We start from the raw sequence: 26,569 nt of genomic DNA, 5'->3' as shown, positions 1-26,569 counted from the left end.
GGGGCATGTTTCGTCATTTTTTGTTTCCGTTTCATAACTTTAATAACGCTGGAATTGTAACTTATAAAATTTTCAAAAAATATGTTCAAGATCAAATAATTTTTGCTCCTTTTTTAAGACCAAAATATATGAAAAAGGTATTGATGGATAGAAATGGGAGAGAAAATAAAAAAATTGGTGCCAACCCCTACTACTCTCCCCTATAATCCTTCCCCTATATAATAGAAAGAAACGGTTAAATTAACAGCCAATTATACGACACAATCTTTTTTCACATTATAGTTCGCTTTATCCCTTCAGGAGTACTGAAGGTCTACCGCCATTTATTGGTAATAACAATATCGTGGAATATTCCCGGCTACTCGATGTGCAGAACACCCCTTGAATTAACCAGTCGTATAAATTTCAAATTTCCCGGACTTACCCCTTAACCTACATTCAATCACGACCACTAGATGGCATGATATATTTTTATTTTTTATACCAGCCGATAGAGGGTTGGGCAGGGAGACTCACCAAGTAAAGCAAAGTCCCTCTTTCGATCCAATATCCCATGCCGAGAGGGTATCTTTCAGATGCCAAATACATAACAATTTCCAATTCAGGTGCTTCCACCATACTTAAATGAAAGATGTGCAGACATTCTTGTAAGATTTAACTTCAATGTGTGGTACGCTTTGCTGTTATGCAGAAGAGGATTTCTTCTGTGTACAACAACGCTGGATGACTGGGACTTAAAGAAACCTGCAACAGAGTTGCACGATGATTTGAACGGCTCGTCAGAGAGTTTTGTTTTTTCTGATTGTAATTCTTCAAATCGCTGAGGATGGTAGTTGCTTAAATGGAGCCTTATATTTGTTGTGTCCCTGCCTCCATTTTGCCAATTGCATTTTTCTTCGTTGCCATTATAGCAATTGTGTTGATATTGCACATGGTCTGCAATTCTTTTCCTTTGCCATTGGTATAAACAAATTTCCATGTGGGACTTCTTTTCTGTGAACCTCTTCCTTTGGAAATGTTTGATGATCTTGAAGTTGAAGAAATATGACAGGTTTGGCCACTGACCTCACTATCATTATCTTCAGTGTCCTCAACAGACTCTGGAGCCGTGGACGTGTCTGTCTCATTCCTTTTCATGGGAGTTGAAGATAGCAAATTGCACTAATCGTCACGTGAAGAACCTGCTTTAGGAGTAGGTGACCGCAATCTTTACGCAATAACCTGATTCATTTGAAATACTTCATTTAAAAATCTTGAAAACATACTAACTAGTTCTTTCGTCAAGTCAATGAGCAACACTGTCAGGAGTCTCGGTCTCAAAAGACTACATTCAGCTACTGGTCTGCAGTCGAGGAGGTATTCTCTATTCACAGGCGTCAATCTTAAATTTAACCTTAAATTTCATTTAAAATTAGAATTAGAGATCTGATATGTAGACGGAAGGAGGGAAACTCGCGCGCCCAGCAAAGAGATCGAATTTCCTTTTAAATAATTTTTTATTGGATTTTGCCCATGCTGTCTTTTTAAGGATATTCGTTCTTGGAAGATGCATAAAATTGTCTCAAACAGAGAAAAAAAAAATCAACAATTGGACAGCAAAATCTTGAAAAAAACGATTGCGTAACTGGAATTCTAGAAGGGACATTCTTGATGGAAATGAGTTAAGAAGAGACAATCATTCGCTTTTATGAGGACGATGTAATATTTCAAATTAGGAAATTAAATACCAGCAGCAGTTTTCACAAACGTCTCAATGCAGAAGGTCTTACATCCGATCTATACAGCAAACACGCAACAGTATATGAAGCTTTGTGAATTCTTTGATGTAAATGACGAACGAAGGAAGGAAGGAAGGAAGAATCAAAGGAACATTATTGAAAATATTTATAAGGTAACTAACCATATGCAGTATGCTTTCAGTGACAGGAATAAACCAGATTCCAGTTCACTATCATCCAAGTTTACACTTTCATTATCGTCAGAGGAGTAAAAACCTTCTGTATCAAAGCTCTCTGATAAAGCATCTTCATCATCTTGATCCTCTTCTAAAGGTAAACATGCTTAATAATTTAGTCAATATTATTATTGATTATATCTGTTTTACCGGGGCAATCAGGACATCTTCTGTAGATTGAAGAATACATTTGTCTGCAACTAAACAGGTAATTTTGTTTTAGACTTCCTTCTAAGGTAAATTTTTCTTATATTACCTTGGGCACTCAAAAGTATACACTTCCGTCATCATTAATCCAATTATTTGTTCGTTAGATTATTTCTCGAAATCGTAAAAAAACTTGGGAAACGTTTTACTTTCAATCATCAGCCTGACTTCTGCTAGATCTCAAACACCGATTCCCGGCGATTTTTTATTCGTCGTTGCGTAATGGAAATGTAATAAGTTTTTTGTTTTCAAGTTTCTTATGTAATAATTTAATTGAAATCCTGTGAAATAATCATGATTTATCATCTAGGTGTACGGTTAGAAATGGGTCATTGTTATTTTTACAAATGGACAATGTTGAAAAGTAATGTTGGATTTTCAACAATCAACAATAAAGACAAGGTAATTTTTTGTATTTATCATTATTTTAAAGGATTTTTTAGTGTTTACTAATAAAGATTCTCTTGCCCAGAACATCCTAATAACAACTATGAAATTTTACGAGCAGACTGAAGAGAAATCTTGTTGACAAAAATTGTTCCAGGTTTTGTTTTATGACTGCTGCACATTGGTAAATTTTCCTGAAAAGCTATTTTGGCATATGACAACTGGCAAATAATTTGCATTTTTTTCCTTTTACTGCTATTAACTTAAACATAGATGACTTTAAATAAATGAACAATATGCACTTAACAATAGTACATGAGTTGGTGCAATTGTGTTTTCTTATTTGCAGGTAAGCATTAATAGTTGATCTGGGAATTAAAATCAAAGGAATTAGATTTGAAATTTTTTAAATGTTTCGCTTCTTGATCCACCAACATGTCCACATTTTCATTCCTTCTGTAAAAACAAAAAATTAATAAATGAAAAGAATTGAAAATAAAAAAAAAATTACTTGTTCCAACTGACAGCAGTATTAGGAGGCTCTGGAGCACTCATAGGAGACTCTGGAACCGGAACCGGATCAGTAGGTAATGAAGTTTGATTTGGAGCATCACGAGCAGTGTTCTTTTTTCTCAAATATTCTTTCCTTTGATCGTTAAGATCTTTGAGGAACGGGAACACTATGTACTTAAAAACACCAAAAGTAAGTAGGCCCATGATGGTTTGGCGATACTTCTCCTCATGGCCCAACAAATTGATGATCTGATTGATCTCATTGTCGGTTGACTTTGCCTGGGTGTTTCCCATCTGAAATTAAGGAAAACAAGAAGTTCTACTTTAACAAAAGTTCTTAAAGTAGAAGCTTAAATAACCTTAATTAAGAGTAATTTATTAACTTACTTTTACAAATTGTTTGAGGCTGCTGAAACTGCGAAAAAAATGATGCGATGATGTTACACCGTTGCCATTTCACCATTCTAGTTTCAATGATGGCTGAATGGCTGATTGGTGCGGTAATCGGTAAACGCGGGTTGTAGAAGTCGTATTGAAAAGAAAAAGTTCTTGAGCTTTGAATTACGATTTTCAACTATTATGACTGATGGAAAAAGAAGATTTTCCGAACAACTCGAGATTGTTTGAACGATGTCCTTCAACACCCTCGAAATTCCCTTTGACATTCTTGATTAACGACTCATCAACCTTTGTTTGTACAGCGCTATCTCCTCGTGCATTTCTTTTACGATGGGGTAGTACCTTTTGTCATAAATCAACGCAGGATTTATTTCATTTTTTTCCTACACTTGAGATGATGATGTTCTTTATTATTACTGGGATTGTATTTAACGCAGAGATACCCACGTGCGGTATTTTTTTAATAGAATATGTTTAGACGGAATATGGTCGATTTTTAATTTCTATCGATATCTGATGAATCATGACTAATCACTAATTAGAAGATTAGTGTCGTCTGCTTTTTTGTTTGTGCAAAATTCGAAAAAGAGCAGCCACCCGAAATCAACATAAGATTACAAAAAAAACGAAAAGATCAATTTATTCTGGAAACGTGGCTAACACTGAAAATAGCCCAGCCAATAAAATTAGCCAAAAATGTGGTCGTCGTGTCAACTCTGGTGGTCGCGTCTCTTGATAGAATGGCTTAATACACACTCCATGCTGTTTGGCAGGTATAATTAAAACAAAGAATGCAAATTGAATGATTATAGGGGCTTAAATAGGAGAGAAATCCTGTTCCAAATTTGTTAAAATGTCAGTTCCTGACTGCATTTTTCATGTATTGCCCTGTCGATGCATGGCAGTTTGTTTGCACTATGTAACGTTTTCTTTTTTGCAGATTTGAGGCCAGAGCCATCCATCATAACAACGAGAAATGCAAGATTTTTTTTTTCTGATACATTTACCTATCATCACTCATTAGGAATCTCACTGTCACTTCTTGGGTAATGATTTCCAATACTTTAATTAACCTGTGACCTGATAGATATTGTATAATGATGCATAACTTGCACAAATGCATTGATTTACATGGAAACCTTGAATTCTCATGTTTATTAACAATTAGGTTTTGCTACCCTCTCATTTTCAACTTTTCAGTTGTTGTTTCTGTAAATATTTTTTGTAACCCAGTTTTAATTTTTTATTTAGATAAACAGCATCTCTTTCTATCCCGATTCACGAAGACCCCCTTCTCCTATGCCAAGTCCAAGTGTTGTTGAATCAGTTTGATGAGATGCGATGACAGACCTGACAAACCACCTGAGAGCTGAGACATATAAAAAAAACATTATTTCGAAGTTCAAAAAAGTTCTTATGTCAAGTCAATGAGCAAGACTCTCAAGAGTCTCAGTGTAAAAGTCCAAACTCACCTATATTGGGTTTGTTGTCGAGTCAATTTAATGCGATGGTAAACGATCCATGATAATATCAAAAACTTACAGACAATCTTCTCACGGAAACGGAACGGAAACGAAATACAGAACAGAACTACAGAAGTGCAGACTACAGAACGTTCGCGATTAATGAATGAAATTCGGAAACTTGAAAATTTTCAAATGCCACTTTCTTGGTTTCGATCTTGAGGTACCTGGCTTTGCGCTTGGCTTTGGCACTTGGCTTTGCGACCGCGTCCTTTGCCTTTTTTTTCGCTGGCAGCTAGGTTTTCCAGATGCATCCTCGGAGTCTGCGTATTCAGCAACTCAACAGCATGCCCACATACCACACTGACGTCCTAGGGACGTCGTTAGGAGGTTCTTCTCGGCTTCTCTCTCAACATCTTCAGACTGAGGGTTTTTCTTGATTCCCCGTTTTTCCAAAAATCTTTGAACATGGGCCAGCTAAAATACTTCATTAGGGCCAACAACAGCATTCCAGAGATACCTTTAAGGCAGGTTCAAATCAGTTTAGTCGAATACTTTGAACAGATTCTGTATGTGAAACAGCTTTTAACTCAAGTATGAATTTTTTTTGGCAAAATCATGTGTATTTCTCTCTTTTGTGTATATATTCATCAGTGTATTTGCTACTGTTCGTGCTATTAAGTGTGAGGGTTTGTAAAAATGGTGCAATTTCTTATATTTTGGCCAAAATTCTAAAGCTCTTAGCTTAGCTTTCCGTTTACATTTGTGGTACGATTTCCTCCACATCAATCAATCTTGATTGAATCGAACTTAAGACATCCATCTTCCTCCTGTAATCTTCATTCAAAGTTGGGTCTGGAATTCTCATTCTGTAGATCTTGTACAATTGTTTTGTTGTTTGGTCAATATCTATCATCTGGTCAGACAAAAATGAGATCATGGCATCATGCACTTGAGTTAGCTGATTTTAGGGTGTATTGGAAACTTTAATTGTGTATTAATTAAGAATAGAACCTACCTCTTCATAGTGATCCGGGCAGTGAATTATGTTAGATGAAAAGCCGTATGTTGGACAGCTCGATAAACCAAGTTCCACAAGAATTTCTCGATCCACTGATTGTTGCTGTGGTAAGCTTTTAGCTTTCATTCTTATGTTCCACAACGTAGACACCCTGGAGGATGTGTTTTTTTAAACAAATTCTTGTATAATACACCAATTTTTGACTGAAAGAACCATCTTTAACAAAATGTATCTATCAAGGTCATAATTGGAGGGAATTGTGTAGTAATTTTCATCGCCTATAAAATTATTCGTCTGCTGATTTCAATTGATCCGAACATAAATTTGGGTTAAAAGTAAAGGTTAAGTCGAAGAAGAATTTCCATTCACAACAGAAAAATCGATGTGGGATTTCAATAACAACTGGAATGGAATTAAAGAATTTGTAGTTAGCTGGCAGGAAGCTGGATTCTGGTAAGGCTAAAAATCTAAAAACACCAGCCAGACTTGCCAATGAGGAATTCAGTTGTAAAATTTACTTATTTGTATATTTTGTTGATTAGGAATACTTGACTTATCATACAACGTATTTGAACTATTGCTTCATCTTCTTTCAAGTACTAATAATAAAGAATTGTCTAGAGGAAATATTAAAACCCAATAATTTGTTTCCTTATTTCTTCAAAAGTTCGAGATATTATTTTTTTTTATGTATTTGTAATTCTATGTTTTGTTAGTTTTCTATAAAGGAAGAAAGAGTGTTAGTGGTGGAAAAGGATATGATTCAGTCACAAATTATTGTTATTGGCGACAATTTTTTCATCAGAGTAGACAGTATTTTAATAATATTTCACGACAAGTAGCTACAGGAAAAAAGTTGAAAACCCCTTACCTGTTTCTACTAGAAAAACTGGGCTTTATATTCTCGAATAAACCAATTGTAAAACTCATTTGGTAATTTTTTATAGATTCATTGTATTTTGTCAAAGTCTTTTACTTTTAAAGCGTTAGAGAGAAAAGGATATACTTCGAGATGAATTCGCCAATGAAGAAGAAATTGTTGATGGAGCTGGCATTCCACGCACATTACGAAATATATGTCAATATCGACGTGGGAAAACAAAAAAAAAGATAAAAATGCTGCTACAATCACTTCTTGGACGAATACATTCCTTTCATCCAACAGGTACATCTGAAAATATGCTTATTGCCACTTCTGTATTTGTTATTGGATTCTATGTTAGGTGGGAGAAACCCGATGTTGGTTCTAGCTTTCTACTTGACTTCAGCTTGACCTTGAATTATGTCGTTTGTCGCCCTCAAATTGTGACATTGTTAGCTTTAATGGGCGCTGTTTTACTGCATCACTGCGCTGCATTTTAGCAGACGTTTTGACGAGAGCATATTTGAAACGTACCAAGAGTCATTCCGGTTATAAGGGTTATATTGGTTATGCGATCGTTGTATTCAAAAGCGAGACATGGTTAATAGAACATTTAGCATATCAAATCGAGCACTTAAACACTCAAAAGAGAACGATATCTGTTATTTTGACGTATCTGCCAGTGTTCTGCCGACGACACTTAAAAGATCAAACTGACTTAAGCCCGTTCTTGAAAATGAATTTCCAATTGTGTCAGGCTTCGTTATTGATCCTATGCACACAGCAGTTTAGAGCATTTCGTCATATAAATGTTATAATCATAATCATAATCATAAATGTTAATTCCTACTTGGATTCTTTTAGATTATCGAATGTAAATCATAACTGTATTAATTAATGTAGATTTTACAGGTGATATAGTCTGTAATTTTTACTAGAAGATTTAATCTGATAATATTACTTGAAACTGCTTCACATTTGCTAAAATGCCGCCTCTTGCTACTTGTACCAGCTAATAAACGTTTCGCCAAAAAAATCTCAGAACAATGAAAGTATTCTAACTATCAGTTAGTTCATGAGTAGAGAGTAGATCTCTTTGATTGTCTGTTGTAGAATTTTCAGTTAAGTTGCTTTTATGGAAATGTTGTTAACATTATTTAATTTCTATTGGCCTGCATTTTTTTAGTTTAGAAAACTTGCCAACTGCAGATTCCCTTGTAACATCTCTAAAGGTTATTCTAAAGGGATTGCATAGTTTAACTTCTCACCCAGTTAACCTCACCCGGATCTGTTTCAGCTAGCTAATGAAAGGTGTAAAATGTAATGCATTTTACCAAGTATTGATCTTTCCCCCTCACATCGCTTTTCCTCCTTTTGCATCCTCAGCATATTCTCCAATATATATTTAGTTATCTAAACCAACCGCGACTCTGTCGAGTCAGCCCAATAGCTCACCCTGACTATACACTATGTATATTATTATTATTATTATTATTATTACAGGATTTATATTGTATTGCCCTTCTGTAAAACCTTTCGGGGTACCTTTCCCTTCTTCAATCTACATGTAATTTGGAGCCATCTCCAAATTACAAGCGACACAACCATTATATAAAACCCAGCAGCCACAACATCTTGGAGACAGTCCCAGTCCCAGTCCAGCCCCAGTCGCTGGTCGCTACCAGTCACAGCCAGCAGTCAGCCGCCAGTCATCGACCACCCCCGCGGCCTCCTCTGTTCACTTCCTTCGCCTTCGCCAGTAGCAGCCCACCAACTCTCTATTCTCCCTCTCTATTTTCCCTTTCAGTTCTCCCACTGTACTCTTCCTCACAGTTCTCATTGCTTGTGCATGTGCAGCCGCCAATAAACCAATAAACCACCAGAGACTTGTCATTACTCCTTACATAAATGTTATCAAATAAAATTGAGTTGTTGGCATGCAATCTTTGTTGCTGGTGTTGTCTTAAAGTGTCTCAGTTATTGGTTGTTATTGACATTAAAATGCAATTTTTTTTATTATTCTTCATTGGTTGATGCTTCATTTCCCTAATGGTTCTATTAGGAAAATACGCAAAAATTCACTTCAAACGTCTCAGAAATAAGATTAGTTGAACGTTCAGTAAAAAAAACTAATCAAAACAAAGACAATGTGTGTAGATCTCGTCACTTACCTTGTGCCACATATAACTGGTTGGGTAATTTTTTTTTCTGTGTTCGTGGAAAACAACTAACCCCTGCATCCAAACATAATGAGGAACCTGCATAAGTTCTATGCTTAACATATATATGCAGCCGAAGCAACTGATATTCAATAAATGATGGCTACCATTGTTTCAAAGAATAAGGTTAGCAATAGGAAAAAAGAAACACTTTTAAAACGAATGTAGAATTGTTGGATTTTTCACAGCTATCTAAGAGAAATGTTTATGAAAACATAGCATAGTTTTGATTTATTACCTACATGTCAAGCGATGGTAACGAAGGGCACTTTGCCTTGCTGTAGGGATGTCAATATTTCCTTATTGGCAAGCTGGTGACTGTCCTTAGTTATCACAAACCTCTGGTTTCAATATCCGACAACAGTATGTCTCACCAAAAAACGAGGCTGGAGCAATGAAATCTTAAGTTATCAGCCTACAACGCAACAGTTCAACACACAATAGGTGCTACCAAATTGGTTTAATAGTTATGTCAACCCCTAATTGTTTCCATCGCGATATAGTAGCAACCAAAGCAGCGGAAAAATATAACAATTTGATTTCGGCGTCGTTAATCAAATAGCGTTGTCAATTATTAACTAAAAGAATCACTATCTACTGATTACAATCTGGGCAATGGCAAGGACCTTAAAATGTGAGCATACTACAAATGCCGCGATCAATTGGTTGTGAGTGAAGATGGCAATTTTCATCAGCCTCTTGGGATATCAATGCTCTGACTTTGTGAAAATCTTCCTGAATGGCAGCAACATGTAGCTGAGTCTTACTCCTCTCACTTCTTTGGTTAACAGATTTCTGTCCTTAACATGGGGATTCAAAGTAATTTATTCCTATTCTGGTAGGTGTGGCATTGTCTTCTGAAGATGGCAAAGCGTTAATGGAAATTTAAAAAAAAAAACTATGCATCACTGGACCACTGTAAAAAAAGCGTTGCAGCTGACTCATGAAGGTCAACGGCTTACTATTACAAAGAAAAAATATAGCATGATCACGGCAACCACCAAATAAGTAAGTAACAATGAACTGCTCCTTTTACCGACCATTTGGCAGTAGTGATCCAATATCCTTCGATGTAGAGACGGAAAGGCCTGCTGCTGAAACCCAAATAAGATTCCAACCGATCCAACCCCAGAAAACTAAGGTGATTTTACAGGCGTGATTGACGTCATTCTTCTTCCACCTCAAACGGGATTAAATCTTCAGGGAGGGCTGGAAGAAGATGGCATCCCGCTTTCCTCCCCTGGACGATGGCTATCTTCAGAGTGTGCATAATGCTGACACTCTTCCACCCCTGCCTTCAGACGAAGAGGGTGATATCCACAACCTGAAGCACCGTGTATCTTGCCCTAGAAACCATCCGGATACTAGCTACTATGTGAGTAAAGGTTTCCAACGGAAGAAGACAAACCAAACGACTTATTCAAACCTTAAACCGCGAAATATATGTTTCTATGTCAATTTTGCCCCAACCCTCCAAATTAACCTGTTGTCCAGTAGGGTCAACTTTTAATTCAGACATTTACTTATTGTACTCAACAATCTTAAGTAAGAGATGTAGTATCCCACAATAAACCATTATTAACGTCTAGCATCTCTGAGCCTCTGGTCAGTGGCAAAATGGCAGTTTTAAAAAAGCAATTTTCGTGAAGCAATTAATTCTTTTTAGTAAGGAGGATTAGGAAATCCAAAGCGGCGGCCGGGGAACCAATTCATGTCTCACTGTGCATCAACGTGTCAATGTGATCTGGATTTCTGAACACATCGGTTGTTTCAAACATTTCTTTGAACTTTGTTTCAACCACCGAAGGTAACGGGATGAGACCCGTGGCCGTGAGTAGTTCACAGGTTAGACAAGAGAAACAAATGCATACTTTTGCGTTAATGGACTCATTTCTCAGAATGCTCACTATAATAGAACAATTTAAGGATTTAAACTATCCAACAGTATGCTGATAGCAGTCTCACCAAATAACAAATAACTACTAATAACTTTTGGCTTTTGCTTGCACTAAAACAGGAAGCAGATGAACTTCGGTGATGAACTTTTTTCTTCAGTCTTCACTCTCAGCTCTGTTCAATTTTTTAAACGTAAGACTACATTTTAGGGTTATTTATTTTTAGGTTATTTATTTTAATTAAGTTTTGTTTTTAATTTCAGATGGGAAACCGAAATGCAAACCCAAAGTCGGATATTATGTCCGATGGAGAATTGATGAACCAAGTCATTAACTTGTAGGCAGAGGGGGAGAGGTGGGTTCAGGCCATTACTGGCCTTCTAACATTTGGCGTGTTTAAATTCATCGTGGTCCCACTTTTACAAGACCTCAACAATTTGCGCAAATCGTACTTCAACAAACCTCCTCCTCCACCTCCTAAAAATCAACCAGAACCTTCTTCGCCAACTTCTTAGCAGATGTAGTTAATTGACAATCACTGAAGATACGAAATACGCAACATATAATTCAGAACGGAAAACACAAACACAGAAAACACAATTAACTGTTAAGCTTTTTGTCTCTTGTCTCGTTTGCCCTCTTTTTGTTTTGTTTTCTGCCATCCCGTGGGTTATTTCGAGGTTTGTTCTGTTTTTTGCCTTTTGGGTGACCGTCGATTGGACAAAATCGAATCTTTTCATTTTTTCGTGTTGATCAAGGTGTTGATCGAGTTGGCGGAAGGCGATTTTCAGGTGGATAAATAGTTAGATTCATAAAATAACCTCTTCAACGGATTCAACATCGAAAAAATTTTGCACGTAAAATGAATCAAAGGCGTAACCCATGAGATCGTTTTTGACGTCGACGCATTTACTTGAAATTTTTCAACCAATAACATTACTCACTCTAATTGAATGTTTTAAAATATTTTAGTTTATAAACCTCAAAGCTGATTTCATAACGCCTTTAGTACTTTTTGCGAATTCAAATTGAAAATCAGCCATCCGTTGGTTGGTGTACGCTGCTAAATTATTGACTATCCGCCAGTGGATGTTATTATCTGTGAATGTCAATGGTTTAATAAGAGGGAACTTTTTATCGACCAACCAAAAACGTTTACCGAGCACTCGTGTCGCCGTGTTATCGAGAAGTTGGACGATGTGCTTCAAATAATACGTTTCGACTACAATCGGTTGCTCCGTCTCTGGAAGAGTAATGTTGGCCACCAAATAAATGTCGTTGAGGTATTCCAGCCAATTAATATTTAGAAATAAAAAAATTAAAAGAAAAGAAATTTGATTATAAATCCCATTAAATCGGGATTTGATTGATACCTTTGCTGTAGAACTGGTTGTGTTAACTTTGTTTGTCCATTTTTGAAGCTCCGCCGATGACATTGGATTGTACATTCGTCTGCTATTTCAGCGATTCTCACATGGAACCGTGATCTGTATGGAATTTACAATGAATCGTGAAAACAATAAGAAATCGACATTTCTGATTTTTATTTTTACCATGGCCAACTGTGATTAGAATTTTAATACTTCATGAGCTTGACCTTCGATTTCGGTGTCACTAATGTCGTTACGAAGCAAATCTTGGACGGTTTTGGCAGACTCAATCGTAAGTTCAATGTATGCCGTTGCAATGACTGGACTTTCGTTTAAGTCAACCAAAATTGAACGCGGTAAAAAGAGCGACTCCTGGTCGACATAAATAACAGTTCTTTTAGTATTTTTGCTGTCCAAATCGTTGAAGAATTCGAATAGTAATGTAAATTAAAAAATTTATTCCACAGGTAACCAAGGAATGGAAGGAAATCGGAAAAATGAAATCTGTAATTGAAAAATTACTAATCAAACATTTCTTCGTCAGTTTCTACACACCCGTTGGTGCCATGGCGAAAGTCATGGTATTCACATATTCAGAAAGCGAAGTGAATGGTATTCACTTATGAAAGTCAATCAAAGCAAAATGACAGCGAAATACCGTCTAATATTTAAGGTACATTTTTCCGTCTAAATAATCTTGTAAATTTTGAAACTTATCTAAAAATTTTTAAATAGGGAAGCGACGATGAAGCGAAAGGTGTAGCGGAGCGGTTGTCAGTGACATCAGCAATGGATGCATATTGCCGAAAAAAAAACAAATAATGGAAGAAATCGAGAAAGAAAGGAAGGAAGTAAATCGTAGAATAGTTAAATATTTTTTTTTTTTTCGTTTCTTTTCTCGGAAAAGTGCGTTTCTGTTTGATTGTTGTTGTAACTTATTGAAATATTAATTTCCGGAAGCTAATTTTCTTTTCCTCAATTGTGGACTCCTCTTTTTTCCTAATGATGTGATCCCCTGACCGGCATGTCTACGGTTACTCGTCGAATGGGCCTCCCGACAAGGGCGGATCTCTTTTCTCCCTTTTTTGTTTCATATGGTTTTTCGGGTTGTTTTGCTTTGGGGGAGGAGGAAATCAATCTTGGCCCGGCGCACGTTCAAATATTTGGCACACAAGACAGAACTTTTATCACTCGATACTCGCTCGAAAAGATAAGGAAACGCTGACAATCCGTCCTTCCCTTTGAACTGTTTCAAAAAGGCGAATTCTTATTTCAACACCCAAGCGAAAAATCGTTCTTTTCTCCTCTTCTTTTTGCTTCTTTTCATTTGTTTTCGTCTCGATGAACGCGAAAGAAAAACAATAACGTCTTTATGTTTTTCACACAGAGAGAATTAATCGGCTGGATCCAAGCCTAAAGATTCCAGAAATGAAAACTGTGGTCCATCAAATATCGAAAAAAAACAAATGCTAAACTGAAACATTACAGCATATCCATTTTTGAATATTGTCCACATCTAGAGGAGTTCAAAAGTTCCCAGGGACTAAACAGTGTTGTCACCCCCTAATTGTTTCCATCGCGATATAGTAGCAACCCAGGCAGCGGAAAAATATATAAATTTGATTTCGGCGTCGTTAATCAAATAGCGTTGTCAATTATTAACTAAAAGAATCACTATCTACTGATTACAATCTGGAAATTGCAAGGACCTTAAAATGTGAGCATACTACAAATACCGCGATCAATTGGTTGTGAGTGAAGATGGCAAATTTCATCAGCCTCTTGGGATATCAATGCTCTGACTTTGTGAAAATCTTCCTGAATGGCAGCAACATTTAGCTGAGTCTTACTCCTCTCACTTCTTTGGTTAACAGATTTATGTCCTTAACATGGGGATTCAAAGTAATTTATTCCTCTTCTGGTAGGACCTTCTTCGCCACCTTCTTCGCCACCAACAACTACTGCAAGTGATATTTGTCCAGAGCCACCAGCCGACTCTTGTCAATGTAAATTTTTTTTAATTTTAAATTTTATTCTTTTGATTAATATTTTTTTTTGTTTTTTACAGCTTTTTGTGAGGACTGAGGATTAATGAATCCGAAGCCATTCCATTTAAACGATTCAATTTCATTGGGAATCCGGAACATGCTGATTGATACTTCAATTCCTTCCCTCTTTCCTTGGTAGTCAGAAAGGAAAATCTAAAAAAGGTGAGCCCAAAAAGGTATTTGCCTTTTTGGTCAGGCCAGTTGCCTTTTTGGCAGTTGCCTTTCTCTTTTTGGGGGGCTCTGAAAAGAACCAAGTGGGCCGAGATCCAAGTGGGCCGAGATCCAGGTGGGCCGAGACTCAGCAGACATCCGCCCCATTAGGAAGAATGGGTGGTGAAACATTAGCTCTTCTGGTGTGACCCCTTCGGAATGTTGTTGTATGTACACACACACCAACAAAGCCTCGCTCGTTAAAAAATTTTTAAAAACACAACAAAGAAGAAGAAGAAGAAGACGAAGAAGTTTTTCATTACACTGTGTTGTGCCCTATTTTATCCTCGGCCATTGTCAAGTTGAACCGCCCCCATGTCCTATCCAGTACCCATTCATGTTCTTACCAATGTATTTTTAAAATGAGATATTGTGAATCACTATACTTTAAAAAAAATAACAAGAATTTGTATAAAAATTGCGAATAACCGAAGAAAAGAATCACGCTGTGAAAATGGGTTGGAAAACGCCATCAAGTTGACTGTCAAGTTGAATCGCTCAATAAAATGTCCGTCTCTGCGCTGAGCTGAGATTCTTTTAAAACGGCGTCTTCCTTCTGTGTGCAATAGATGCCAGATAGTTATTTATGATGATGAACATTAACGAGCTTCCAAAACACAATATCGGATCGTCAGGCGACTTTGAAATCTGACAGAGCGGATCGGATTGCATGCAGTACTTAAACCAGACCCGAAGAGTTTTGTTTTTCATGTGTTCGGCTACTGCTGTGTTACCTGAAGGTGCTGGGCACTTTCGACGAGAATGTGACCGACTCAAACAACAAAATAAAAACATAAAAAAAAACTGACAGCGACAACCGAATGCTACAAAAGACCAAAAATGCAACCAATAATAAAACAAAACAAAAATCTTTGATGTCCTCATAAATATTGTTCCTCATAAATATTCAAATCAAAAGAGCACCTATAAATAAAATTAAAGTTAAACAATACATATTTTCACCAACAACTCTCGCAAGGGATAGTTGTTTGATGTTTGGAGGTTTGCTTTGAGTTTAAGGGTGCTTTGATAGTTAAAAACTCTCTCTAAGCAGCTCTCTCGGCATGGTGAATCGAAAGGAAGTGGCAGACTTTTCTTTTCTTATTGTATCTTCCTGCCTCCGCCTAAACTCTCTATCAGCTGGTATGTAAAACAAAACATAAACATACAAAATGACATCTAGTGGTCGTGATTGAATGTAGATTAAGGGGAGATTTGAGATTCATAATAGTTGGTTAATTCAGGGAACGTTCTACGCATCGCATCGCCGGGAATATTCTACGATATTGGAATTACAAATAAAGGGCGGTAAAATGAACCATAATGCAAAAAAATAAGCGTCGTATAATTTGCTGTTAATGTAACCGTTTCTTTCAATGTAAGATAGGAATGATTCTCTGAAGGCTGTTCTGTTTTAATTAATTTAATTAATTAAAAAAAATTTTTTGTTTGAATTTTATTTAAATTGTTACGATTGCTCAATAGATTTTGCATAGAGATGATGGGGAAATGTTTTAAACCAGGAATTTCAGGCAGTTTAAATTTTTTTTTACCAATTTTTAACGCTGATTTGATGGCGTTTTTTCTTTGTATAAACAAACCTATAAGCGCGAGTAATTATGATTTAAAGTTCAAATAAGCTCTCTCACATTTCGAAACGGACCCCACGCCATCTATTGTGGGCGGTTCTTTACTTTAAACGTCCCTACCATGTTTACCAAAAATATCGCCATTTCCTGCCCCAAGGGAAGAATGGAAAGAAGAGACGAAGGAAGAAACTAAGAGGGGACAAAGGAGTGGCACGGAGTTCTCTTTCCTCTGGGTAGGATTTTGTCTTTGAAAACAAAATGCCTTTTACTTAAAAATTAATAACAAATAAACTACAATGTCTAGTGAAGTCAGAAAAAAAGAAGTAACTTGCCAGAATGATGACAAATCCTTGAAAATTATTAAACAAAAAAAAACCCGTTCTTTCACTTTGTATTATTTAATCGAAAATGAAGCTCCATAAGAGGGCTGTGTTAATTTCAGGCATGTTGAGCCTAATCAAAATTTTCGACCTTTTCCAGACCTGGCAACTCAGCATCCTTAGGTGGTCTATAACAGACCAGCTTTTATATAATCCTTCCAATATAGAATTGAAAGAAACGGTTAAATTTTCAGCAATTTAAACGAAACAATCTTTTTCACATTATAGTTCGCTTTATCCCTTCAGGAGTACTGAAGGTCTACCGACTTTTATTGGTAATTCCAATATCTTGGAATATGCCCGGCAACTCCATGCGCAGACCGTCCCCGGAATTAACCACTCTAATGAATTTCAAATCTCCCGGACTTACTCCTTAACCTATATTCAATCACGACCACTAGATGCCATGATATATTTGTATTTGTATTTTTTATACCAGCCGATAGAGGGTTGAGGTAGGGAGACTCGCCAAGGAAAGCAAACTTCCCACTACTCTCAAATACGCCAAGCCGAGAGGGCATCTGAGATAGAGCTTCGAATTATCAAAGCTCTCCTAACTCAAGGCAAACCTCCAACTATAAAAAAACTAGTTATCCCTTGCGAGAATTTTTAGTGGAAAATATATTTTTTAATCTTCCTATTTCTTATTATATATACTTAATTCTAGTCTCATATACCTTCGTGGTGTCATCCACAACACCACATAACTCAATCATCCAAAGCTTAAAGGGCAGGACATACTTGGGGTAGGGTTGGAGGAAATTAAATGTGGGTTGGCTTTCGGAAACCAGATTTTCTTTTGAAAAACGGTTTAGCCGAACACTTTGAACAGATTCTGGTCTATGAGACAGTTTTTTTTTGTGATTTCCTTGTTTTATTTTTGTGTCAAATGTTTTTTTTGGCATTTATCAAAATTTTTCAAATGAAATTTTTTTTATTACGATTTTGAGAGCAGTTATCGCTGCCTTTTTTATTTTTTAAATATTGCATTTGCTTATGCGTTTTATTTCCATTTTAGTCTTTGTTGGTACGTTACGAAGCTGTCGAACTACTTAAACAAGATTTCGAAGGATGATGAAAACAAATATTGAATGAAAAAGCATTTATTAAGTGGTGAAAACCCCAAGAAAATACCCCCAAGATAACACGCCAGACACAAGACAGACACAAGACAGACACAGGACAGAATTTACAAAATGAAGAAAAATGGGAGATGTGGAAAATTTTCATCTTTTTTGCCCATGGCATGCCATACCCTGGAGTGGCTGGACAAAACTAGTGAAGGAAAAAATTTGTTTAGGTATTAATGTTTTATTCATTTAGTAAGACTGAGATGACAGTTGATTCAACAGTGAACCGTGACCGAGAACAGTAGTGGATTGCAACGACAGTGACAAAAATTTTGAGCTTGACATTTGCTTTGGAATGGATAGGCTTTCTGAGATGTAAGTACATACAGTTTTTTAATTTGATTTACAGTCTGAATGGGAACAATTTTTGGGTTCTTGAATGTTGGGTTGGTTTCGCTTTAGATGGAATGTAAGCGTTTCCTTTTATTTGCTTGTGGCATTGCTTGGATCAGTTTCCAAGATTGAATCCTTTAAATCTTTTATCTTTTTTATGATCTCTACTGTTATGCTTGGCACCTGCCATTTGGTACACTTTAAATCCCGGCTCTTTCGGCAGCCCTTTCTTGAACTTGTCAGACCAGTTCAAAATCGATCAGAGAGGACAAACAACTAGCACAGAAGGCAAATTATTTTTCATATTCCTTGCTTTTAAGTTTATTATATTTAACTTACAAATTCAATTTCCATAGCAAAATCTTCTTTTGTTATTGTGACATCGTAAGCTTTCTCAGACTGTAGGACTCCATTAATCATTTGTGGAGCGATTTCTTCCACAGCAACCACTCTTGACTGAATAGAGCTCAACACATCCATTTTTCTCCTGTATTCTTCAGGCATGGATGGGTTCAAAATTCTCTTTCTGTAAATGTGGTTCAAACTTGGGTGGGTTGGTCCCAAGTTATCATCCCATCCTGGGTCGGATAAAATCAAGTCATGCACCTGAGTTAGGTGATGTTAGGGTATAAGATATTTTAATTGTGTGTTTTAAGTAAGAATAGAACTTACTTCTTCATAGTGATCTGGGGAGTGAATAATATCTGAAGAGAAGCCGTAGGTTGGAGAGCTGGACAAACCCAGTTCCATCAGCATTTCTCGATCAACCGATTGTTTTTGAGACTTAAGCAGAAAAACCTTTAGCAGAATCAGCCACCCTTCTCAACATATTCTTTTATGATACACCACTGCTTGACTGAAAGAACCATCTTTAACTATCTATCAAGGAGAAAATTCGAGCGAATAGGAAATTGCGTGATAATTTTGCTACGCGCCTGGATCAATTAAAAGTAGCAGACGAAAAAATTTATAAGCGAGGGGAATTATTACGCAATTACCTGTTCGCTCAATTTTCTCCTTTCCCTCGAATTGACTGAAATTAATTTTAGGTTACTTTTCTTTTCATCGAGTTACGTTACGAAGCTGTCGAACTACTTAAACAAGATTTCGAAGGATGATGAAAAAAAGATTGAATGAAAAAGCATTTATTAAGTGGTGACAACCCCAAGACAATACCCCCAAGATAACATGCCAGACACAAGACAGACACAAGACAGAATTTACAAAATGAAGAAAAATGGGAGATGTGGAAAATTTTCATCTTTTTTGCGGATTAACATCGTTCAATATTATTCGGTTTCCGAAGAGCTTGAATCCAAGGTTACCCAAGGTTAATCCCAGTTATTCTCCCAGTCATCGTCCCAGTCATCTTCCCAGGCATCAGAGTCGTGGGATGAGCACCGAGATGAAAATGAATCAGTTAAATCGCCGAGATTGTCATCTGAGTCCACTGTCTGTAAGTTTCTTTTCTCCAGTTTCTTTAATCTCTTGGCATCCTTCAATTTCTGTAAAGATTTCTTGCGCTTTCCGCTCACTTCATCAGTGCTGGAGCTCGACTGGCTACTGGCTAAAATTATTCATTCAGTAAATTTTTTAAATTCATTCAGGCTTAACATTATTTACCTTCATCATCAATCAACTCCTGTTCCCCTCCCACCTTCTTTGCTTCACCCTGACCCTTAACTTCATTATCTTCGGGAACAGCTGCATTATCTTGCCCATTATCTGAAGGTAAATAATTGCATTCCAATCATGAAAATTTTATGTCATAATTTCACTTACTAGATGTCTTGGGCAGGTCATAGTACTCGCTCCATGAATGATGTTGATAGCCACATCTTGGGAAAGAAAAAAAGTAAGAATGATTTTATTCTCAGTTTATGTATAGTAGGCCTACTTAATTCTGGCAAAAGTATGGTTATAACAGTAGGATATAACAGTTGGATTTGTCCTCGGACTCCGATTCAGTCGTGCAGTTGGACATGCTGCTGCACAGACTGCTTTCATCGGATGCTCCATCGTCTCCGTAATCTTCATCGCCCGAAGAATAAAAATCACCTTCACCATCATCTAAGGTACCATCTTCACTCTGTTGATCCTGGCCATCGAACATGTAGGTGCAGTTTATAGCATCAAGTTTTGCTTTTTAGCAAATTAAATTCGTTCTTCCTCCACCTTTCTTTTCAGACTGAATTTTGCATCTGAAAGAGTGAAAATTATATCATTATTTTAGATTATTAACTTAAGTTTTAATTTTTTATAAGTCGTTACAAACTAACCGTCATAATCAAGGTTTGGAGATTCTTCAGATACTTCAAAAGTGTCCAAAGTAAGCTCTAGAAAGTCTGGAAAACAAAAGTTTAATTTTAAACTAAAATTACTCGAATTGACTGAAATTAATTTTAGGTTACTTTGCTTTTCATCGAGTTCATTTATCAGTTCCAATACTTGTTCCCCGCTTTCATTTGAAACTGTTGGGAGAGCGCAAGCAGAATCTGCTGAATTGTGCATAAATCCAAACCTGAAAAAATTACAGAAGTTAGGCACTCTCATCTGGAAAGTATTGTTTGCTAATTAACTTACTTTTCACACAGATTCACTACTATCGATGAATGCTCCGAATTTTCACTAATATTTTCAGACATATTGCAAATTCAAAGAGCTTTTTCTACTTATCAAATATCTCAAAAACTTGTGGCTCAGAAAGTGAAAAGATTTGTATATTTTTAAGTGAAGGTGCCGGTATGCGTCGTCTGCTTCTTTTATTTTTCTAAGACGGAGGGTATGCGTTACTCTCAGCAGTCACTTTCAACTCCCTTTCAACTCCTAATTTTTCTTTTTTCTTTTTCTTTTTTTTTTATTTTAAAGTGGAAAATTCCTAAATTTAGAGTTATAATTTAATGCGTTTATTCAAATTTCCCGTAGACAAGTAAACTATGGTTATTAGAGATTTATACCATACTTCCGATTCATTTTATATTTGAAGACTTTCTTGAATTTTTCAAAGAAGACGTCTCCAATTGAAAGGTTCTTAAGCTGTCCTGAGAGGCAGCTTTATTCTCAATTTTCTTTGTTTTGTTTTTCAAATTCCTCAGATTCTTTAGCGATTCTTTCTTTCTATTCTGGTTAGGATTTTTCTCCTTATCGCCTCATTTGAATAAACAATAACAAATTAATTCTATTTGTTTCATTTTATCAAAAATACTCATAGCGATTAACTTACGTTTAAAATCAGCATTTAAAATAACAGAATTTGGACGACATCCTGCTCCAACTTCGTTCATCTCTTCAGGGTCAGGGTTTATGGCTTCTCCATATCCACCTCTTGATCTTCTTCGACTTCATTTTCAGTCTCTTTTAGTATACAATGATCATGCACTGCTGGTAGTGTGATGTTTTACACCTTCAGAAAAAGAATAGAACCTAAAAAGTATTAGACTATATTAAACTCTAACAAACTGTTATACAATCTAAACTTACATTTCACTGCGTTAGCCGCAGCATTCTTCCTTTTTTAAAATGTCTTTTTGATTCCATTAGTGCTTGGAGTGAAGTTTTTCTCTTTGCGTGGTAGTATCTTCTGTATATTGTCCGTGTTCGTCGTTGCCTTTATTAGCTTAACTTACATTCCAAAGCTGACAGATCCAGCAGAGGCTTCCCTACACCCCGGCTTTGCCCTTACTCCCAAGTCGACTTTGTCCCTTATGTCACGACGAGCCCACTCTCTTGTAACTGTACGGGTACTGACATAGTCGTTAATACATCCAAGTAAAGAACCTAACAACTGGCGACGAGGATTTAAGATAAGAAACCACGTGTTGGTAGTGAAGGAGTGACTTTACGTAAGTGTTATAAGTTATCATTCTGGTTATTTATGTTGGTTATTTGCGGTTATGAACCGTGGTAAATCAAGAGGTAGAGGTAGACTGGTGGAATCCCAAATTGGACAAGAGCAAGATATAGAGAGTCAACAAGAAGAAGAGGGAAGTATCCCTTTTGTGACAGACAGCATTCAAGAGCAGACAGCAAGATCCACAGAAGAAGCAGTGGCCGATCCTGTAATTCCACCACCAATGGCGACTAACGTGATTGGAACATTGGAGCCGTTCAACACTGAGACGGGCAAGTGGCAGGTATACGAAAAAAGACTTCAACAGTTTTTTATTGTTAACAGTATTACCGAAGATGTCAAGAAGAAGGCTTATTTGTTGACTGTGCTGGGAGCCGAAATTTGTGATTTGATATGGGATTTATTTAGTCCCACAGACCCCACGGCTGCAACGGTAACACATGATATGATTTGTACAAAGTTAAGAGAGCATTTTGTTCCTACAAAGGTGGAGATTGCAGAGCGTTTTCGTTTTTTTCAACATAAGCAAAAACCAGAAGAAACCATAGCAAGTTTTATGGCATCGCTACGAAACCTCGCCAAGGATTGTTCTTTTGGAGACTTTCTTAATTCAGCCTTAAGAGATGCTTTCGTGATAGGCCTGCAAGATCAACGGATTCAAACGAAGCTGTTGGCCGAATCGGCCTTGACGTTGGACTCTGCATTCAAGATGGCTGTCAGCATGGAATCCGCAACCCAGCAAGCCAAACAACTTAGACAAGAAGAACCAATCAACGTTTTAAGAACTCGTACTACGGGATGCTGGAGGTGTGGTGAACCTCATAATCCGGCAGGGTGTTATTTCAAAACGCAAGAGTGTTTCTACTGCAAGAAAGAAGGACACCGGGCAGCTTGCTGCCCAGAGAAGCAAAAGAAGAAAAGTCGAGAGTCAGAAAAGTCCAGAGAAGAAAAGGCAGCAATCCCCAAGAAGAAAGACAGCACAAAGAAAAATCGATTAAACTTTGCAGATAATACCGAAGACGCCGAGGGATTGGAAGATTTTGATCCTGACACAGATTTTAATTTTTTCTATCTGCCAGATCCGAACAGGTCCACAAAACCGTTGGTGACAACTCTGGATATAGATGGAAGAAAGGTGACCATGGAGATAGACACGGGAGCCGGCTTCACCATATTTTCAGAAAAGGAATGGAGAAACCATGGTAGCCCGAAATTGGAAGACACGCAGGTGCGTTTACGGACATACACTGGCCAACCAGTGGACATAAAAGGAAAATTCGTGGCAGAAGTATCGGTACAGGAACAGAGTAAACAGCTACCAATCCTTGTCGCCGGAGGCAATGGGCCACCACTGTGTGGCAGAAACTGGCTTCGCGCGATGAGACTCGATTGGAACCAAATACTGCAGCTGACTAACCATCCTAGTACCAAACCACGTTCTAATATGTTACCTGACTGTTTCCAAAAGAAATTTACAGATTTGTTTTCAACAAAGCTTGGAAAAATTCGAGGACCGCCAGTGCATCTAGATCTTAAGGCGGAAGCAGTGCCTAGATTTCATCGGGCTCGCCCCATTCCTTACGCCTTAAGAGCCAAGGTTAAGGCAGCACTGATCAAGCTGACTGAAGCAAAAGTATTGAAAAGAGTCCGCCATAGCAACTGGGGAGCTCCCATTGTAGTCGTGCCTAAAGCAAATGGTGACATAAGAGTGTGCGGAGACTACAAGGTAACTGTAAACCCATTTTTAATCGTTGATCAGCATCCGTTGCCACTCCCAGAAGATATTTTTGCAACGCTGGAAGGTGGTGTATTATTCACGAAACTAGATTTGTCGCAGGCCTACAACCAGTTGGAGTTGGATGAATTTTCGCAAGAACTGTGTACAATCAACACACCTGAAGGCCTGTTCCAGTACACCCGAATGCCGTTTGGCATTGCTTCCGCACCAGGAAAATTTCAACGAGTGATGGACGATCTATTTCAAGACACGCCATGGGTAAAGTGCTATTTAGATGACATCCTAATTGCAGGCCGCACAGAAAAGGAACATTGGACGCGAGTGGAGATAGTATTGCAGAAACTACAAGAAGCAGGGGTTCGGCTTCAACTGGAAAAGTGCAGTTTTGGAGTGCCGGAGATACCCTATTTAGGATTCATTGTATCCAAGGACGGACTTAAAACATCACCAGAAAAGATCAAAGCTGTGCAAGACTCCGAAAAGCCTCATAACCTTACTTCTCTGCGGGCATATTTAGGATTGGTCAACTATTATGGAAAGTTCATCCCGAAATTGGCTCATGTGTCAGCCCCGTTAAACGAGCTGTTAAAGAAGGAGAAGCCTTGGAGATGGGAGACGGAACAGCAAGACGCCTGGCTGGAAATCAAACAGCTGTTAAGCTCAGCAGAAGTATTATGCAACTACAACCCGAAATGGATTCTTAAACTAGCCTGCGATGCATCACCTTTTGGAGTCGCAGCGGTATTGTCTCACATCTTACCAGACGGATCCGAACGACCTATTTCGTACGCCTCCAAGAGCTTATCAGCATCTGAAAAAAATTATTCTCAGCTGGACAAAGAAGCGTTGTCTATTATCTTCGGTGTTAAAGGATTTCACTCGTATTTATATGGGCGCAAATTTACTTTAATTACTGACCACAAGCCTCTACTAGCCATTTTAGGTCCAAAGAAAGGAATTCCACCACTGGCTGCTGCTAGGATGCAACGTTGGGCGCTCATATTGGCCGCATACTCCTACGAATTGGAGTTTCGAAAAACCACCGAGCATGGAAACGCAGATGCATTATCCCGGTTTCCCTTAGAAGATCCATCGGAAACAGTGGGGCAGCTACCAGAATTAAGTCATTCCCGGCCGGAGCTGTTTGGAACAGCATTGGTAACCAAGGACGTACGGGAATCCACCAAATTAGATCCAGTACTACAGGAGGTGTCCACCAGATTACGAGACGGATGGCGATTTTCGGATAAAGTCTCTTCAACATTAGCCACCTTCTATAGGAAAAGAACGGAATTATCCATCAAGGATGGGCTGATCTTATGGGGAAACAGAGTGGTCATCCCAAAAACACTGCAGCCGCAGGTGCTATCACTATTACATGAAGAGCATGCAGGGATCGTGAGAATGAAGGCTGTAGCAAGAAGTTTTGTATGGTGGCCAGGATTAGACAGTCAGCTGACAGAAATGGCCACGTCATGTTTACCTTGCCTTCAAACCAGAAATAATCCGAAGAGAAGAAAAGAAGCTGCATGGCCAGTTCCCGATCAGCCATGGTCACGCCTCCATGTGGATTTTGCAGGTCCGTTGCCGAGTGGTCAATATCTTTTTGTGTTAATGGATGCCACTTCCAAATGGCCAGAGATTTTCCGGTTAAATAGGATTACCTCGGATACTACAATATCGACACTTAAAACTATTTTTGCCCGTTTTGGACTCCCCAGCGAATTGGTATCAGACAACGGACCACAGTTTACATCGGAAGAATTCAAACGTTTCATGTTAGTAAACGGTATTGTTCATCATAGAGGAGCACCATATCACCCTCAGACGAACGGACTGGCAGAACGGGCGGTTCAGTCGGTGAAAAAGGCCTTACACAAGATGAGAGATCAGCCCGGAACATTCCACGACCAACTCCAGCGCTTTTTGACCTCTTACCGAAACACACCGCATAAATCTACTGGAAAAACTCCTGCGGAAGTACTATTGGGTAGACAAAATCGTGGAAAATTTGATTTGTTTCAGCCAACCGTCCTAAAGAAAAAGGAGAAGATCAAAGCGGAGTTCCAGGCAGGAGAGAAGGTGATGGTGAGGGATTTCCGTCCCGGAAAGAATAAATGGCTGGAAGGAGTAGTTAACCATCGTATCGGAAGTTTTTTGTATGAAGTACAGATTGGAAATCAAATCATGAAGCGTCATTGCAGCCAATTACTGCCGAGAGGAAGAACCGAACCGGAAGAAACAGGTCACGTGATGCTACCCCAAGTGGAGTCGGAATCGAGAGATCAACTTGTGGTAACAACCGGAATCGCGACGGAGAATCAACCACCAATGGCCTCCCCTACACCAAGCCAAGCGACGGCGGGACCAAAGGATCTGCCTGCAGTTCCAACCGAAGCAGAAGTTATGGAGAAACAACCGGCAGTTTTGTCACCCCCACCGCGACGTTCAACTAGAGCATGCAAATTACCCAACTATCTAAATGACTATGTGTTGAAAAATGTACATTTTTGTTAGAACAGAGAAGTTGACAGATCCAGCAGAGGCTTCCCTACACCCCGGCTTTGCCCTTACTCCCAAGTCGACTTTGTCCCTTATGTCACGACGAGCCCACTCTCTTGTAACTGTACGGGTACTGACATAGTCGTTAATACATCCAAGTAAAGAATCTAACAAAAGCGATATGAAACTTTTATCCATGGATCTAAGTGATTGTTTTCTATTACATCCATTTCTTTTTCTAACTTTCTGTAGAATTACAGAAAATAGGTTTACTTTTGACGCCGACCGCTTTGTTGCTGACCTTACGTATTTGTGTGTGATTCCGTTCACTTATTTATAGTGGGCAGCCAGGCTCCTGTTGTCTTTTAACATTTGGTGTTGAGAGTTGGGGGATGCTTTTTAACTTCAAACTCTGCGTATGCCAGAGCTGCTTCCTTCAAACACCAGGGCTTTGCGTTTTGGTACCAGACGTGCCTGAGCCCGGAAGTTGTCCCCAATT

The 26,569-nt window shown here is 38.0% G+C and overlaps 1 protein-coding gene and 3 long non-coding RNA genes across 4 annotated transcripts; 3 read left to right on the top strand and 1 right to left on the bottom strand.

Moving 5' to 3' along the window:
* Positions 1 to 1,953: 1,953 nt before the first annotated feature.
* On the bottom strand, positions 1,954 to 2,302 carry LOC124342505. Its single transcript, XR_006918887.1, has 3 exons — positions 2,211 to 2,302; positions 2,105 to 2,154; positions 1,954 to 2,045 (listed from the first exon to the last, which is right to left on the bottom strand). It is a non-coding gene; the product is annotated as an uncharacterized LOC124342505 (long non-coding RNA).
* Positions 1,960 to 3,099, top strand: LOC124342490. The gene is made up of 5 exons (XR_006918867.1): positions 1,960 to 2,051; positions 2,117 to 2,162; positions 2,269 to 2,391; positions 2,472 to 2,563; positions 2,634 to 3,099. It is a non-coding gene; the product is annotated as an uncharacterized LOC124342490 (long non-coding RNA).
* A 501-nt stretch (positions 3,100 to 3,600) lies between these two features.
* On the top strand, positions 3,601 to 4,749 carry LOC124342512. The gene is made up of 3 exons (XR_006918894.1): positions 3,601 to 4,233; positions 4,401 to 4,506; positions 4,712 to 4,749. It is a non-coding gene; the product is annotated as an uncharacterized LOC124342512 (long non-coding RNA).
* Positions 4,750 to 21,873: 17,124 nt separating this feature from the next.
* Positions 21,874 to 26,085, top strand: LOC124341712 (uncharacterized protein K02A2.6-like). The gene has a single exon (XM_046794651.1). The coding sequence runs from the start codon at positions 21,874 to 21,876 to the stop codon at positions 26,083 to 26,085; it is 4,212 nt and encodes a 1,403-aa protein (XP_046650607.1).
* Positions 26,086 to 26,569: the final 484 nt, after the last annotated feature.

Source organism: Daphnia pulicaria, chromosome 6 (genome assembly GCF_021234035.1).
Source record: "Daphnia pulicaria isolate SC F1-1A chromosome 6, SC_F0-13Bv2, whole genome shotgun sequence".
NCBI lineage: Eukaryota > Metazoa > Arthropoda > Branchiopoda > Diplostraca > Daphniidae > Daphnia > Daphnia pulicaria.
This window is presented reverse-complemented; position numbering and strand designations above follow the sequence as displayed.

Coding starts and splice junctions, on each gene's coding strand:
- LOC124341712 (XM_046794651.1), top strand. CDS start 21,874: ATGAACCGTGGTAAATCAAGAGGTAGAGGTAGACTGGTGGAATCCCAA.